At 45.2% G+C, this 15405-nt stretch overlaps 1 protein-coding gene across 1 annotated transcript in view; it reads right to left on the minus strand.

The window, feature by feature from the left end:
* Nucleotides 1-15405, minus strand: part of rnf19b (ring finger protein 19B) — a 38785-nt gene that overhangs the window by 8751 nt on the left and 14629 nt on the right. Inside the window, exons 2-3 of the mRNA XM_030741150.1 lie at nt 11016-12300; nt 780-979 (exon numbers count right to left, since the gene is read on the minus strand). Of these exons, the coding sequence (XP_030597010.1) occupies nt 780-979; nt 11016-11689 (874 nt within the window). The 5' untranslated portion in view covers nt 11690-12300. The remainder of the gene's footprint in view (nt 1-779; nt 980-11015; nt 12301-15405) is intronic.

Genomic DNA, 15405 nt, shown 5'->3' on the forward strand with positions numbered 1-15405 from the left:
GTGGTTAGAAAAGAATTTTCGGACTCTAATTTGGTCTTACAGTCTTAGTGACATCATATACCGAAGTATGAAGGCTCTCTAAAAACAAACCTTTGTTTTTATAAGGTGCTGAATGGAGCCAGGAGATAAAAGTAGAGACAAACAATAAAAAGTGAGGCACTGCCTGAAAACAGTGGAAAACTGGGCGACTCTGATGCTCAGTACATGCACACACAGGTGTCGTTTTAGCCTGACATATTCATGTAAGTTCGGCTGAAGCATTTTGTGCACGTTACTCAGTTCCACTTTTAGCACCGAGAGCTGATCTAAGATAATGATCGAGCTGACAAACAGCTAATCTGAGTTTCTAATCTGAGTCTTGAAACAGAAACGATCTAATAGAAGTTCATACTGAGAGATGTTTGCTGTTGTTTTGAATGCAGGCTGACAGGCTGGATGGCACCGCAGTCTCGAAACGATCCGGAGGAGAAACTGTGATATAAATAGTGCTTCATGCTTGATTGAACGCAGAACGCTTCCCCCAGCGGTGGGAACGCTGAGAAGCCGGTACGACTGACGTGAGACGGGTTTGACTCAGCGCTCTGACAGACTGAGAAGTGATGTGAGAGAGACAGACCACAGGCAAAGATCTCAGAGGTGTGAAAGTATTTTCAGGACGGAAATGCTGGGTGGGAAGATTTGATCTGTCTGAACAAAGTGCACACACATCTGCACGGTGAGGGTTAGTCACTGTGTTGTGTCTGTGACTGACACTGGTTAGTGAGTCTGCAGGTACTCACCGGGGCCTTGCTCCTGCGTGTAGCTGGGCGAGTGGTTGCTGTGGGTGTGCAGGGACTGCGCCCTCTGCTGGCGGGCCGAGTCGCAGGTCTGGTTGGGGTGCCAGGCCTGTTTGCAGTGGTAGCAAAACTCTGCGCCGCAGCCTTCTCTGCGACAAACCAGCCTGGGACAGCTGGCACAGCCCGAGGCGATGACGGCAAACCTGAGAGGAACAGATGGGGGTGGGGGGGTGTCAAATAAATGAGTCAAATGACAAAGTCAGAAAGTTTTGAGGCCCTAATTGGAAAATAATAACGCTTAAGGCAACGTTGAGAAGCTCAGCCTGATTAAATGGGTTGCTGGGGCTGCTGATCCCACTGAGAATTAATGTCCCAAAATGCTGGGCCATATGTTTGAGTCACATACCATCCACAGCCATAACTGCACAGACATACGCAACATGCAAAGCACCAAATCTGCAAAAACCCGACAAACTGGTGAAAGAAGTCCAAAAATATGGACTGCCATTATGGATATTTTACACTGCAGGCATTCACACACACTCACACGGGGTTTTATTCTGATGCACTTTAAGCTCTTTATCATACATGCACACATTGTCGGTAATTTAGGAAACAGCATGTTACTCGATGACACGTTGACTTTTGCAGCTTGTTCACATCTTTTTTATCTTGGTCACAGAGTGATGTACAGCAGTGGATATAACAAATGTCTCACGTGGTTTGTGCGGTCGTGCTTTTTGCCCTTTTTGTTGAGCACAAACGTGGGATCTGACTGAGCAGATCTGCACACTGATAAGAGAGACCAGGCGCGCCGGCTTAAAGCATGCACGGCGTTACTGTCAGTTTGAGGATAAATGAAACCATAAGTTACAAAAATGAATGTCGGGCTTTAATAAATAATACTCTAAACTAGCACCTGAGATCATAAACTCATTAGGAAGCTATTTACAAAGGGCATAAATCAAGTGAGCAGAAGGGTCACCTAAAAAAAAAAACAACAAAAAACCCAGACTTCTTTTTGCAACCTGGGTAGTCGAGTCGCCCCCTGATGGCCATTAAAAGCAATGCAGGCAGGATACATCAATCTTTTATTCACACTCTGAGGTCTCGATATAAAAGTCATTGGTGCACTTTTTTTTGCTCAGATGATTTTATGTAACAAATTTAAATCTATCATCTTAACTAAAATGATTTAACTTTAAGCTGAAGTTGGCAGCACAACTGAGCTGCGACTTTTGCAGCAGCGGCGGCGGCTAATGGACACATTACGTAGCCTAAAAGGCCTCTGCAGACTGAGGGGAGAGAGAAGATTTGATCAATAGAGCAATCACTTACTAACATCACTGAGAGAGAAGGGAAAAGAGATGGGATGAGGTCAATCGATATGGATTCCACAACGTAGGATAGAGAGAATGGAGACTGAGTGTTCACTGGGAAGATACAGCTGTACTGGAGTAATGACACAAGTGTGTTTAGCAATGAGGCAGCCAAGAGGGTAAAACAGCTGTTAATGTGTGCTAATCAGGATTAGCACTGCAGGTCTGATTAATGCAAGAAATAAACCTCCAAACTTGTGCAGCACAAACGTTCTGCTCTCTGTCAGGATGATCCCACCCTGCTTTAATAATGTTGAGGTCTGACAGTGTCCTGCTGTGTGTTTCTATGCAGGTATGCTTTTACTGCATTGGCAGTGTGTTTGGGATCACTGAAGCTTTCCACGTGGGTTTGCATGGTGGATCAAAATCTGACAGCACTTTTCTGCACTCATAATTCCATCAGTTCTGACACCGCTGGCTGAAATGCAGCTCCAAACCACGACAGAGCCGCCGCCGTGTTTTACAGGCGGCCGTAGGCACCCACTGCTGCACCTCTGCCATGTCCTCCTCCACACATACGGACGAGGGTTTGGACCAAAGACTTCACATTTGGATTTATCGCTCCATCAGACCTCAGCTTCCTGACAGCCGCCCGTCCACTGAGACATCTCTGATGGTGCTTCAGTGCGCAGGAGATGGCTCAGCTGACGCATCTCTCCGGTCTTTGCTGGATTTATTTCCTCTTTCTTAAGGACGTGACTTTCAGTTTCTGTTTATCTGCTGTAGATAGTTTTTAGGCCATTTCTTCTTTTGACGTCCCCTTGTCCAGTTTCACTGCACACTGTGCCTAAATATGCCATGTTTTGAGCTAACAGCTCTTTGAGAATCACCTCGTTGGTGCAAAAATAATATTTAAAGCCTGTCAAACTCTGTTATCTTTGGCATTTTGGTGGATTCAACTAAAGAAATGGGAGTAAATGATGTGTCCTGTGACAGGCTGCCTGAAGATACAATTTAAAATGAAAGTTTTCTATTACATGTAGACACAACACTGGCTCAGTGGGTCCCTTGAGTTAGAGGCCTTTTTTATGCGTCAATGATTCATAGCTCGGGTTTAAGAGGTTTATGTATATAAAAAAATCTTCCTCTTAATCCAGTTCAAGGACGTCGGACTGCCATCGTGCAGAGACAAACTTCAGAGAGCTGCTGCTCAAGACCACTTTAAAAACAAAGTCCGACACTTTATTTGCCTTTTTGTGCACTGAAGATTATGCAGCACACGTTTAAGCAAATAATGTTAAATACAGTGAAAAGCGTGGCATGTTGGAGCCGATAAGGACAGCGACGGAAATGAAAGAAGAGAGTGAGATGCTGAGATCGGGAGAGTGTCAGTCACAGGAGGACTCACAAAGGGAGGCTGTCATACACGCCTGTCACACAGAGAGGAGAAACATGTCGGCGGAGCACAAACAAAAGCAAGCAGGGCTTTTAAAATATTTCCCACCCTGAGAAAACAAAGGTTCTGCCGCTTCTCTGCACGGCACGCGTGTTTCTACGTCACTCCATCAAGAAGAGGAAGAGTGTGGAAGCAGTGATAACACGGCAAACTTGTAATTGTTTTGGCACGCCTCCAACACGCCCAGCCTCGACACGTCCCTCATCACCACCTCTTCAAACAGCGCGACGGGCCCGCTCTCAGGACGGAATAAATTAGCAGATATCCGAGCCGACAACAGTTCGCTTCCTCCGGACAAGATGAGACAAGAGGTGGCATTTCTGCAGAACACACTTCAGCCCGCATCTGCGAGGACGACGGCCTCACGTCCAGCTCCAAAGCATTTTTCCACAGAGATGATCCACAGGTTCATCTGCAATGATAAACTACCCACACTGATTTCAAAGCTCAGTAAACCGGCTCAGTGCTTAAAGAAGCGCGTAAACCTTTGATTTAAGTGAGGCAAATAAAACACAGTCGGGCTCTATTAGCGTTTGTTTAGCGGCTCTGGTTTGAGGTGTAAACAGAAGCTGAACCTTTTTTTTTATTACTCACACTAGCTGCTACATGAAACCCCATCATCATCCACAGTGAACCCTCCCACCACGGCCACTGTGTATTTTAAGGGTGTTCATACGTGGACGGGTGTTTAATGGCTACAAAGTTACAGAGAGAGAAAAACGCGGCCTGCTTTCACCCACATGTTGCTGCTAGGGTTAATATTCACAGTGTTTAAAGTCTTAAGCTGAGGCAGGTTTGAAAATATTTGTTACTGCAGAATTTAATTAGTGTGGTGTCTCGTCACGCTCCAAAAATAAGCTGTGTTATGAAACTGGAGCGGGATCCCCATGGAAACAACAGGTGGATGCTGGGGTGGTGGAGGGGCTGAAGCAGCAGGCGGAGGGAAAGACTGTAATGTAATATCACGTCCTCACATTCATGCAGCACTTTATCATCTACCTCACGGCCACAGTCGGCTTAGAACCAACACGCGAGCCTTTGGACTGTGGGAGGAGGCACCAGGAGGAAACCCACGCAGGCACAGCAAGGACACGCAAACTGCACAAAGAAAGGCCTCGGGGTTCAAACTAGGAATCTTTTTCCCATAATGCAACAGTGCTAACTACTCCACCACTGTGCCGCCCAGGGGCGTGTCTGACATTTGATGTGAGTGAGCTTAAGTTTGAAGCTCTGCAGCTCGAGTTGACTGCCTTCTCCATTATCGATCACCACAGTGCGTGTTTGAGTGGGTGCCTCCTCACGCATCCCTCCCATTTATCCGGGCTTGGGACTGGAAGTAGGTGCACACCAGCTTGTGACCCCCTGAGGCCAGGTTTGTGTCTGCTCCCATAATCAAACTGGGGATCGTTCACATGTAAGAGAAATATGTTAATAACTACACCACAGAGATATTAAAACACGATAAAATGTGCCAATTAGCACTAAAGACAAAGTAAACCTTAGTGGGTAACTATTTATCCATGACTTATTACTGTTCTGCCTATGAGTTCATTCAAAGATACATGCAAACAGGTTACATGCCCTCTGGATGTTAACCTACTCTCACGAGTTACATTTTAAGTTACATTTTAACAACAATAATCTTTCTAAGAAGATGCTCTTAAACGCAACGTTTCCTGTTTATTATCTTTTATTATCAGCATCATCAGAGCCTCTGAACACAGTAAGTGAGTCTGCATGAATTTTCAGAGCTTCTGCAGCCTACAGTGCAAACAGGCTCTGACTTGCACATCTTTTGTCCTTCTGCTAAATACACCACTAGTCTGAACCTTGACACAAACAAGCCTACAAAACAAAACAGCCCTTTTTTTTCTGGCTAAGTCTGAACAGGCTGTGGCAAAGTGCAGTTTTATTTATGGGACAGACGCGTTATGCCAACGCTGTCTCATAATTGGTGTGTTCTGATGCGGCACAGCGAGCGAATCTGGACTGATGTTTCCAGGGTGGAAAAGGGTGGAAAAGGGTGGAGGGGGAAAAAAGACACAGACAGACTCAGACAAAGTAAAACAAATGGAGATGTGAGGAGGGTGAAAAAGGGGGGCATGTAAGATCATGAGCTGAGATGTTAATGTGAAATAAAACATGACGGGAGCGAGGGAGGAGAGGCGTGAGAGGTGGAGGAGTTATATGAGTGCTGACGCGTTGCGTGCTGAAAGGAAACGTGCGCAGACGCTCCCGTCAGTGTTCAGCTTCAGCGAGAACCACCTGGGAGTCCTGCTGAAACACTTAACCACACACAGACACGCACATACCGGGAACCAGGACACCCTAGCACCAGCACGAAGTCGAGCCTCATCAGTGCGACACACACACACACACACACACACACACACACACACACACACACACACACACACACACACACACACGAGTGTTCATTACATCTCAGTCAAAGACAAAGGCACAAAATTCAGTCCGGCGACTTTGTATTGATCTGGTTAATTAAGTCCCAACTCCTGTTACCCTTGGCAACGCTCCTTCTATGCTGCATCGATAGTCACCATAGCAACTGACAGCCAGAGGAGACGGCAGAGGGACAGTCTTTGTTCTCACTGGATGCTGAGGTCTGACAATCAGACAGGTCGGGACCTCATTGGTCAGATAAGAAGAGCAGGTCAGAGGTGACCCTCTGTGATATGAAGGTTAAGAGGACGAAATAAAAGCGGCTCACTTAGAACCACAGACTGTACATAACAGATGGGTGTAGCCACCATGACGTCACCCACTGACTTTGAAGCTCCAACATCAGCACTGCAGCCATCCCCATCTTGGAGTTTAGTAACTGGAGGTGATGAGCGAAGGTTGGCACTAGACAGGAGAGCAGCCCCGCCCTAAGACATACCCTGCTTTGTTTTTATTTTAAAATGAACATCACACCATGTTAATAAGGGCTCGAATTTAGTGTTTGAGACCATAAAGCCATCAGGGAAGTGTTTACAGAGGTCACAGATCAAGTAGGGTCATCTTCCAAGAGACTGCCGTGTAATATGACTGTCGCTGATGGAGGCCATCAGAGAAGATGTAGGTTTAAGTCACTTCCTCGCTGGGTTCACTCTTCACACAGTCTGTGAGTGACACCCACACTACACTCCTACATTTTCCCAAATAAACTTTTAAGTTAGCGATGATGACTAAACGCTCTAACACAGTTTCCCCGTGAGGATTATCAGAGTTCCCGTCACTCCTGATTAATATCTTTGTCGTGATATTTTGAGGTTTAGCTTTTCCGCCACCTCAGGATGACAACATATTTCAACATTCATACGAGAGATCGTCTGATAGCCTTAAAAAGCACTTAAATAACATAGAGACTCTTCATGCAAACAAACTGAAAGCAGCAAAGATCGGTCCGCCCACATTAGCAGCAGTACAAGCTGCAAACACGACTTATGAACAGTCATTTATTTATATGTCATTTGTCCTGAAATAAACATCTGGCTCCTTAGCTGCTAAATATGCCAATAAACTTTGTCTCAAACATCTGCATCTGCAGCCAAAAGCATCACTGATGAGAGCCGTGTGACAGAAGATATTAAAACCTATGAATTAGCACTCGATTAAAGCTGCTGAAACACTTCAGAGGAAAATTCAAAGTTGGGTTATAATCTGTCTTCCGTTGCTCCTTCACATCGCACACTGTCACCTGATGAACTTTTATTTGAAATATACTTTTACGACCTTATAAAACTGCAGTTTATTATGAGACAGCTGGGAGGAGGAGGCACTCGATTCTGTTTGTCTTCATAAATATGAACTCAAAATTGAAGAGTTCAGAAAGCCGTAAAATAAAAATGCCCTCCACACCGGAGAGACAGCAAAGAGAAAGAGAAACCTAAACTCTGTGACCACACTGGTGACATTTACGGTTCCTTTATCCACCTGCAGGGCGTGAAGGAGGCTGCGAGAGCTTTAGCTGCCAACAGCTCCTGCTACGTCGAGTGTAACGGTGGATAATTTACACAGTCCACTCTCATGCTTTGTTGGCGCGTCACTTACACTCTCAGCTCATATAAAACATCTGACAGAGATTGTTCAAAAAAGATAAGATGGCTAAAACCAGGTCACATTTACATAACTTTCCCAGCAGAGAGACACACAAACACACACACACACTGTTCTCAGTTACAAACACTTGATTAACAGCAACATGGAAGAACTTCACACCTTTTTTTTCTGTTTTCTGTTGACGCCTCCTCTCTCTTCAGCTCTCAGGTGTGTGTGTGTGTGTGTGTGTGTGTGTGTGTGCACTGCTGTTTCTCCCCTGTCTCCAACCTCGGCTGTTTGTGGTGAATAACAATTTGGTCTGGTCTGATGTAAAGCAGAGGCTGAGTCACTGCTGGCGTCAGACAGCGGACTGTCCCTGCAAATATGTAGGTCAGCACCCGACCTCTGCTTTAGTGATAGTGGTGACACACACACACACGCACGCACACGCACACGCACACGCACACACACACACACACACACACACACACACACACACACACACACACACACACACACACACACACACACACACAGATTATACTAAATTACGTCTATCCGACCTCTGTAAACCTTTAAACAGGCTAAACTCACATGAGAAGTATGTTAAAAACAGAGCCGTGCAGCGAGGGAGCCTGGAGACTCATTAAACAGCTCTGCTTTAAAAGACATTTACGGTATTGATCTGAAAAATGCCTGTTGAGGTTCATTTACATCCCCACTGAGAGTGAACCCATCCTAACTGAAGACTCAGGCTCAGAGCAAACAGGAGCTGTGAAAACCTGAAGTGGTGAAGCTGTGACAGCAGAGCTGTGACAGTGGGATTAATCCACACAAAGCAGGTCGTTCATTTAGTGGATAAAACTCGAATATTCCTCATGACCGGGACAATTCATCCAAATATTCTGCTTTCTTAGCTTGTATCAAGCCTGAGTTCAAATGTGTCATTCTGTATTTATGGTCCTCACAGCTTGTAGCTCATATTCTAATAACTTGACTGAGCTGAAAGCCACGTCTTGTAACTGTGAGCCACGATGGATCTGCTTCCTGCACTAGTACAGAAGAACTATAGATTGACTAAAGAAAACAACCTGCGTATCTGCAGTTCATCAGGTCTAACCAGACCAAATGAAGCTGTGGAGGTAAAGCAAACAGTGATGTACAGAGAGAGGGTGCAAACGTTTCGTCTGAGAGATGAGAACGAGTTAATCGTTCTATCAGCCTGTCCTTCATGGGATCAGAAACACACAGTAATAACACCACAAACCAAGAGTCAACAGCCTGCCGACTGTGATGATTACACAGTGATAAATATATATATATATTATAGGTCTACAAGTGCTTGTTAACATTATCCACCACCTGCTGCAGCAACAGCTGCAAAATCAAAGTATTTTTTCTCTTTGATTTACCTCTTTGTAACAATGTTACACCTGAACTTCATGCATATAAACACACATTTACAAACTAACAAAAAACTGATATCTCATAATTAAAACTGTAATATTTCTATTTTCAGAAAAATAAACCCATTTTATATAAATGACTCATGACTCCCCTGCAGGGCTGCACTTTCACAGCCTACAGACTTTCTGAATGTACCAAAGAGCGTGAACAAAAAAATCCTGACTGCATTTGTGTTTTTTTAAAAATTGCATTAAATCCTCCTTTGTTGGGACTGAACACGGAGAAACAGAGAAATGCACACAGGAAGCGCATGTAGTCAGATTTATGCAGATTGCATTTAGATTAGACTTTCCCCCTGTGACAATATATGAATTACTGTACAAAACGAGAGCAGCAGAATATCACTGAAAATCTGCGTTCTATCTTCCCACACAGACACACACAGAAACACAAACACAATGAATCACTCCTGCTTTCTATGATGAACGCCTCTCATTTGTTCCAGAAACCGAAGCAGAGCAGCGGCTCTACCTCCAAACCCATCTGGCTCTCCCCTCCTCCGACCACAGGGCCACCGCAGGCCTCTGACCCACTTACAGCTTCTCCTCTACTTTGAAATTTGACTCCTCGCTCTGCGTCTGCCTTTTTCTCTCTAAGCGATCAGGTCAGAACAGTTCCTGTTCTCTCGAACCCAGACAGAAAAGTGCAGGAACTGACGTGAACTATGAAGCAACAGCGTTTATGCGAGACGACGGCAGAAAGAGTGGAGAAATAACGCGGAGAGAACCCGACTGAGCGAATCACGGCTGATGACTTCATTCAAAACCAGATGCTGCGCCCTGACTCTCTTTACGCATCCAGCTCATTACAGCTTCTTCTCTTTCAGACGGCATTACTCAAACACCTGAAAGGCCTCTGGCTTCACTCCATTTTCACTCTGAGTCTCACTCACAGGCTCACAGTCGAGTTTCTCTTTCTCACACTCACTGTGTTTGTTTTTATAAATTACGCAATGTGAAATCCCCGAAGGTGAGAGTGCTCAGTGCGGGACTCTGAAGCTTTTTAGTATCATCGCATGAAACCACAATCAGATAATTCGATAGTATGACATAAACAGGAAGACGGAAACAAAGCTGAAACTGAGCCCTAAACTGCAGCTTACTGTAAATGCACACTCCGGCCTTCACAGTCATTTATTCATTCGGTGCTGAGACTGTTGGTTTTATTTCCACTGCTATCAGAAATGTGCCCGAGGTGTCCTCGCTGTCTGTGCTGTCACACACCGGGTTATCATGAGGTCCTTTACTCCTCGTATTCCCATTTTCTAAGACTAAAAACATGACCAACAGTAATTTTCAGCATTCGCACAGAGTGAAGAGCTGCATTTGAAGCCAAACACAGCAGATTTTAGTGCCTAAACATAACCAGTAGGTGAAAGTAAAAGTAACAAGTACAAACGATACTTGAATGCAAAAAAGTCCCAAATTAGATCCAAATCCCGGATCTGATGTGATGTTATCGTCACGCCTGCAACTTCACAATGTGAACTTCATTCTTTAAAAGAGGCCCGTTATCTGCGGGCGTCCAGTACTGCTGCAGCCAGCGCGTCAGTGCACATTAGGACACCTTATGCATTTCTATAGGAAAATTATTTTTGACACTCTGGGAGTAGAAAATGTTGCAGTTTACTGAAAAGGCAAAAAAACCCAAAACAAAACAAAAAAAAAAAAACACGTCTAACAATGAAATACAGCTGACGGACGGAGCATTAATCATAAACATTTTATCAACCTATTAATCATCAAAGAAAAATTGTATCTACTTTGTTGGATTTGTTTTCCCGGCCTAAAGATTTCTTTCCTGTTTTCTGCTTCAATGTAACTGTTTTTGGGGCCACATTAGGCCACATATAAAACACATGCAGTGAAAGAGACACCAAACTCTTGATAATATCACTGGAACCAAAGCTGAGCATCAAAGCAAACATACAGATGGTATCAGTGAGTTTCTTACCCGCAGTCGGGCGCCGGGCACCATCGGCAATCCGGATCGGAAGCGAGGCACCTCCTCAGTAGGAATTCCTCATACTTCTCCAGCAGGGCTGCATCATCCAAGATGTCGGCCACCTGCCGCGGGGCCAGTCTCTCGGCACACTCGGGGCAGCTGAGCTGGACTCGGCTCTCGGTGATTTCGATGCGGAGGTACTGGCGCAGGCAGCAGAGGCAGGATCGGTGGCTGCAGCCCAGCAGCTCCGGGAGCTGCTCAGCGGGCTGGCGCACCAGGCACAGGGGGCACTCCAGGAGATTGGCCTCCCCCGATGAAGCGCCTCCCCCCAGGGAGGGCTGGCTGGAGGAGAGCGGCTTTGAGGGGGTGCCGGAGGCTGCGTCCTGGGGGGTCGTGGCGGTTGCGGTGGTCGTTGTGGTGGGTGCAGCAGCAGCAGCTGCAGCAGCTGCTGAACTCAAGGCGGAAGGAAGCAGCTGTTGTTGCATGTGGTGATGTTGGTGATGATGAGATAAAGCGGTGGCCGCTCCTCCTTTTGGGGCCCTGGTTCCCCGAGAGCTCCGTTTACTGTGGAAGAGGCTGTGGAAGGAGATGCGGCCCTGGCGTTTGCCTGCCGCACGGCACTTAGGGTTGGGGACGCCACTCACCGAGGAGTGAGGCGACTCCGAGTCCTTTTCTGATCCCATTTTTCCCAGAAGAGACTGACAGGGTCGGTTACTGTCCCCCCGATACAGAGGGACACTGACCAACTCAAACACTCGCCCTATCAGACAAACAAGGGAGGATTTGTCCCCTTGTGAAGCCAACTGGAATGCAAATGCTTCTCAGTTTCGAGGCTGGGAAACTTGAGAAACAGCCCCCCCCCCTCCTCTTTGTTTGATGAGAAACAAAACCTTATCAGGAAAAGAAAGACTGAGATAACAGATCACAAAAGCAGAACATGAAAAGGATTACACAAGTGAAAAAGCCCTCAGATTCCCAGAGTACCTCTCAAACTTGGCAGTCAGAACACTCACAAAGAAAAAAACACGCCGCATACTTTCATCTTCAGGCAGATGTGGAGTGCCAACATTAGTGTGACTCAAAAGATTAATGTCAGTTTCAATGAATCTCTCCCCAACAAAAACAGACAGGAATGAAAAAAGGTAAGAGAAGAATCCAGGGATCCTGCCTCGGTCCAAATGTTGAAATAATCCCTCCGTTTTCCTCCGATTCTCTTCAGCTGCGCTCAGAGCGTCTGCTCCGTCAGCCTTCCTCTCTTTCTTGGTGAACACCGGCTTCTCTGAACGGTCTTTTTCTGTCAGGAAGAAGAGAGCAGGAAGTTAGTACAAAGAGCATGCTCAGTATGACACACACCTCTCTTCCTCCCTCCCTCTTTCGGCCCCCCAGTCTCTGTCTCTGTGTCTCTGCTTTGCTCTTCCTGTTTTAATCTGATCACTAACTTGTGATAATCTGACATGAGTATCTATCTTTACTGATTACATTTAAACACACACACACACACGCACACACACTAATGAAATCAAACGTTTTTTTCTGTATGTGTTAAGTAACCACAATTATTGGGAGGTTACAAAGAACACATCTGGATGAGTTAAGCCGCCGATTAAATACATGACATCATCACCCAGCCCGGCCAATCGTGCGCTCCCGTGAAACCAGTCTCTCTACCACTCTCCATCACGCTGAGCACCGCAAGCTCTTCCTCCACTTCACACTGCGCTGCTAGTGCCGTTGCCATGGCGATGCTCACTATGAGTGAGGCAAACAGCGACCCACTCTGTGACTCTCGCACTTACACTCACGCACAGAAACACACACACACACACACACACACACACACACACACACACACCACACACACACACACACACACACACACACACACACAGCTGAGCACAAACCGGTAAATGGGTTCACATTGAGACACATGTGAATGCACAGGATGCACACATGCAACACATGTAGATACACACACACACACAAGCACACACACAAGCACACGTAAGCAAGTACATTTTCCTGTTATCTAAAGGAACACACACTCGTATGCACACGCATATTTAAACATCAGATATATTAAAAAAAACATGCCCACACATGTTCAGCCTTGTGGAACAACAACACAAACACACACACACAACATATATAAGTGAAAAGTGATTATTCTGCAGGTGCAAACATGCATGCAGTAATAATGCAACTGCAGTACTTAGTAAGACACTAATATATATTTTTATACCACAATAAAGTCTAACATAAAGACGTCATATGGCAACCTCAGGGGCCGAAAAATGAAGCAAGTCCTTCCCACAGACTCACATGTTACAATGTCCATCTTGACAACAGAAACCACCATGGTTACAGCCTCGTATAAAACACAGTACCTTGCCTCACACTAACTGTACGCTGGGTGGATTTCTTTTTGTTAAGGCTTAAAATTAGTGGCACCGCTGCTAGTAATGGAGTGTAATGGCACAGTGTATCCAAGAGGTTTGTGCTTGAATTAGAACATCTTATTGGTTCATTCACACTGATCATGTAGCAGTTAACAAACTTCCCTAAGGGGTCGTCTCAGGACGTGCACGTGGTGTAAAACTCTCCGACTCAGATATGTGGATCCCTCTGCTGTCGCGTCGCCTTGTGAATAAAAATAAGCTCTGAGTTGCACCTGCGCAGTTTGCTAAACAACCTTGCAAGCATTAACTGGTAACTTAGCACGCCACCACCTTGTCTAATCATGGTTACTTCTGGCTCTAAAACACCACCGTGGCAGCGGGCAAAATGTTAATGCTGAGGCTAAACAAACAAACAAACAAACAAACAAACATTATGTGCTGTCACAGTGGGTATTTCCATCTTTTGCATAAGTCTTTGGAAAATACACACGTGCAAATACAATAAAACTAACCCACAAACCCAATAAACAAACACAACACAAACACAAACTCCCATAAAACCTTTAAATGAACAATCAATGGCTAAAAATAATCATCCGCACGTCTCTGAATAAATGCCCCGACCTTAAAAGTGATAATTATGTTCAAGGACACAAGTGAGCAAACACCGGCATCCGAATACACACACTGTAATTATGCTCTCACTACAATTGCTGGCTGTGTGAGTTGTATGTGTAAGAGACACTTGTGTGCTCGTGTGTGTTATTAAGTTGCAGATTTAGTTTGGTTGTTTCAGTGAATTCAGCTGAAAGACTTTGTGTTTCTCTGTAGCTACTAAAAGTTCCTGGAAGGTCTCCATAAGATGGAGCGGGGCATGGCTGCAAATATCAAGCGGCATTACAGATAATGGAACAGACAATAAACTGAATTACAAATAAAAAGTCAGGAAGCACGAACACACTTCCTCCTCAGCGCTGCAGACGTTTATTGGTTTTCTCTCTCTTATCAGCAAATGGCTGACCGGCATCCCTGATTGACTTAGTGTTAACAAATCTGATTACAAACACCAGTTTATAGGCCTCTCACACACACACACACACACACACACACGAATGCATACAGTGTATGTTGACCCAGTAAATGTCACACCATTAGGATACTGTGACCTGCGTGTGTCTCTGTAGGACGTGTGTGACGCAGGATTCACGTGAGCTGCAGATAAGCCGATCAATCGCACCTCAGCAGGCAGCCCGAGAGACGCGCCCGCGGAGCGGCTTCTCCCGTCTAAGCTCCAGAGTCTGATCCCAGAGTTTCCAGGTCACAAAGAAAACAGAAGCAGGGAATCCAAAACTGATAATAAGGGCCTGTGTTCTATCTAAAACCCAGTCCTGAAAGAAGAACAAACTACCTTTACTTTTAATTTTGTGCAAGATTTAAACTGTCCTGATATCTTAGTGGTTGGATTATTAAGTAAAAGACTGCAAACATTAATGCACGGAGCAGCTTAAAATCATTTTTATTGACTGGTATCAGACCTGATGGACTTTGGAGGTAAACAGACACTGACACGCATGACCGATGCAGACTGAAGGTAAAACTCTGCAGCTTTATAAAACTCTTACACACTTTTCTCTTTAAAGAAAATTTATGTAGACAGACTGACAGCTCTGTGTGTGGTCCAATCAGCCTGATAACCAAGAAATAAATGATTGCCTGCTTACTTTGGCTCAGGTCAGGGTAGCAAAAGAGATCCTCAACACTTCTGTTTCCAGGGTAAGTAAAAAATCCAAGTAAGCTGTTAGCAGAGCTGCAGCTTTCAGGTGTGCTTTTTAAAATATAAAGAAACAAGAGAACAATAAATGGAATAAAGAACGATGATATAACCGATAATAATCCAACAATGCTACAAATCCTTAAGTGTTACAAGAAGGGGGAGTGGTGGCCTAGGGGAGAAGAAGAGGCTTCATCACTGAGAGGACTCCGGCTCAAATCCTTGGGCTCTC

This window comes from Archocentrus centrarchus, chromosome 11 (genome assembly GCF_007364275.1).
Source record: "Archocentrus centrarchus isolate MPI-CPG fArcCen1 chromosome 11, fArcCen1, whole genome shotgun sequence".
Classification (NCBI taxonomy): Eukaryota; Metazoa; Chordata; class Actinopteri; order Cichliformes; family Cichlidae; genus Archocentrus; species Archocentrus centrarchus.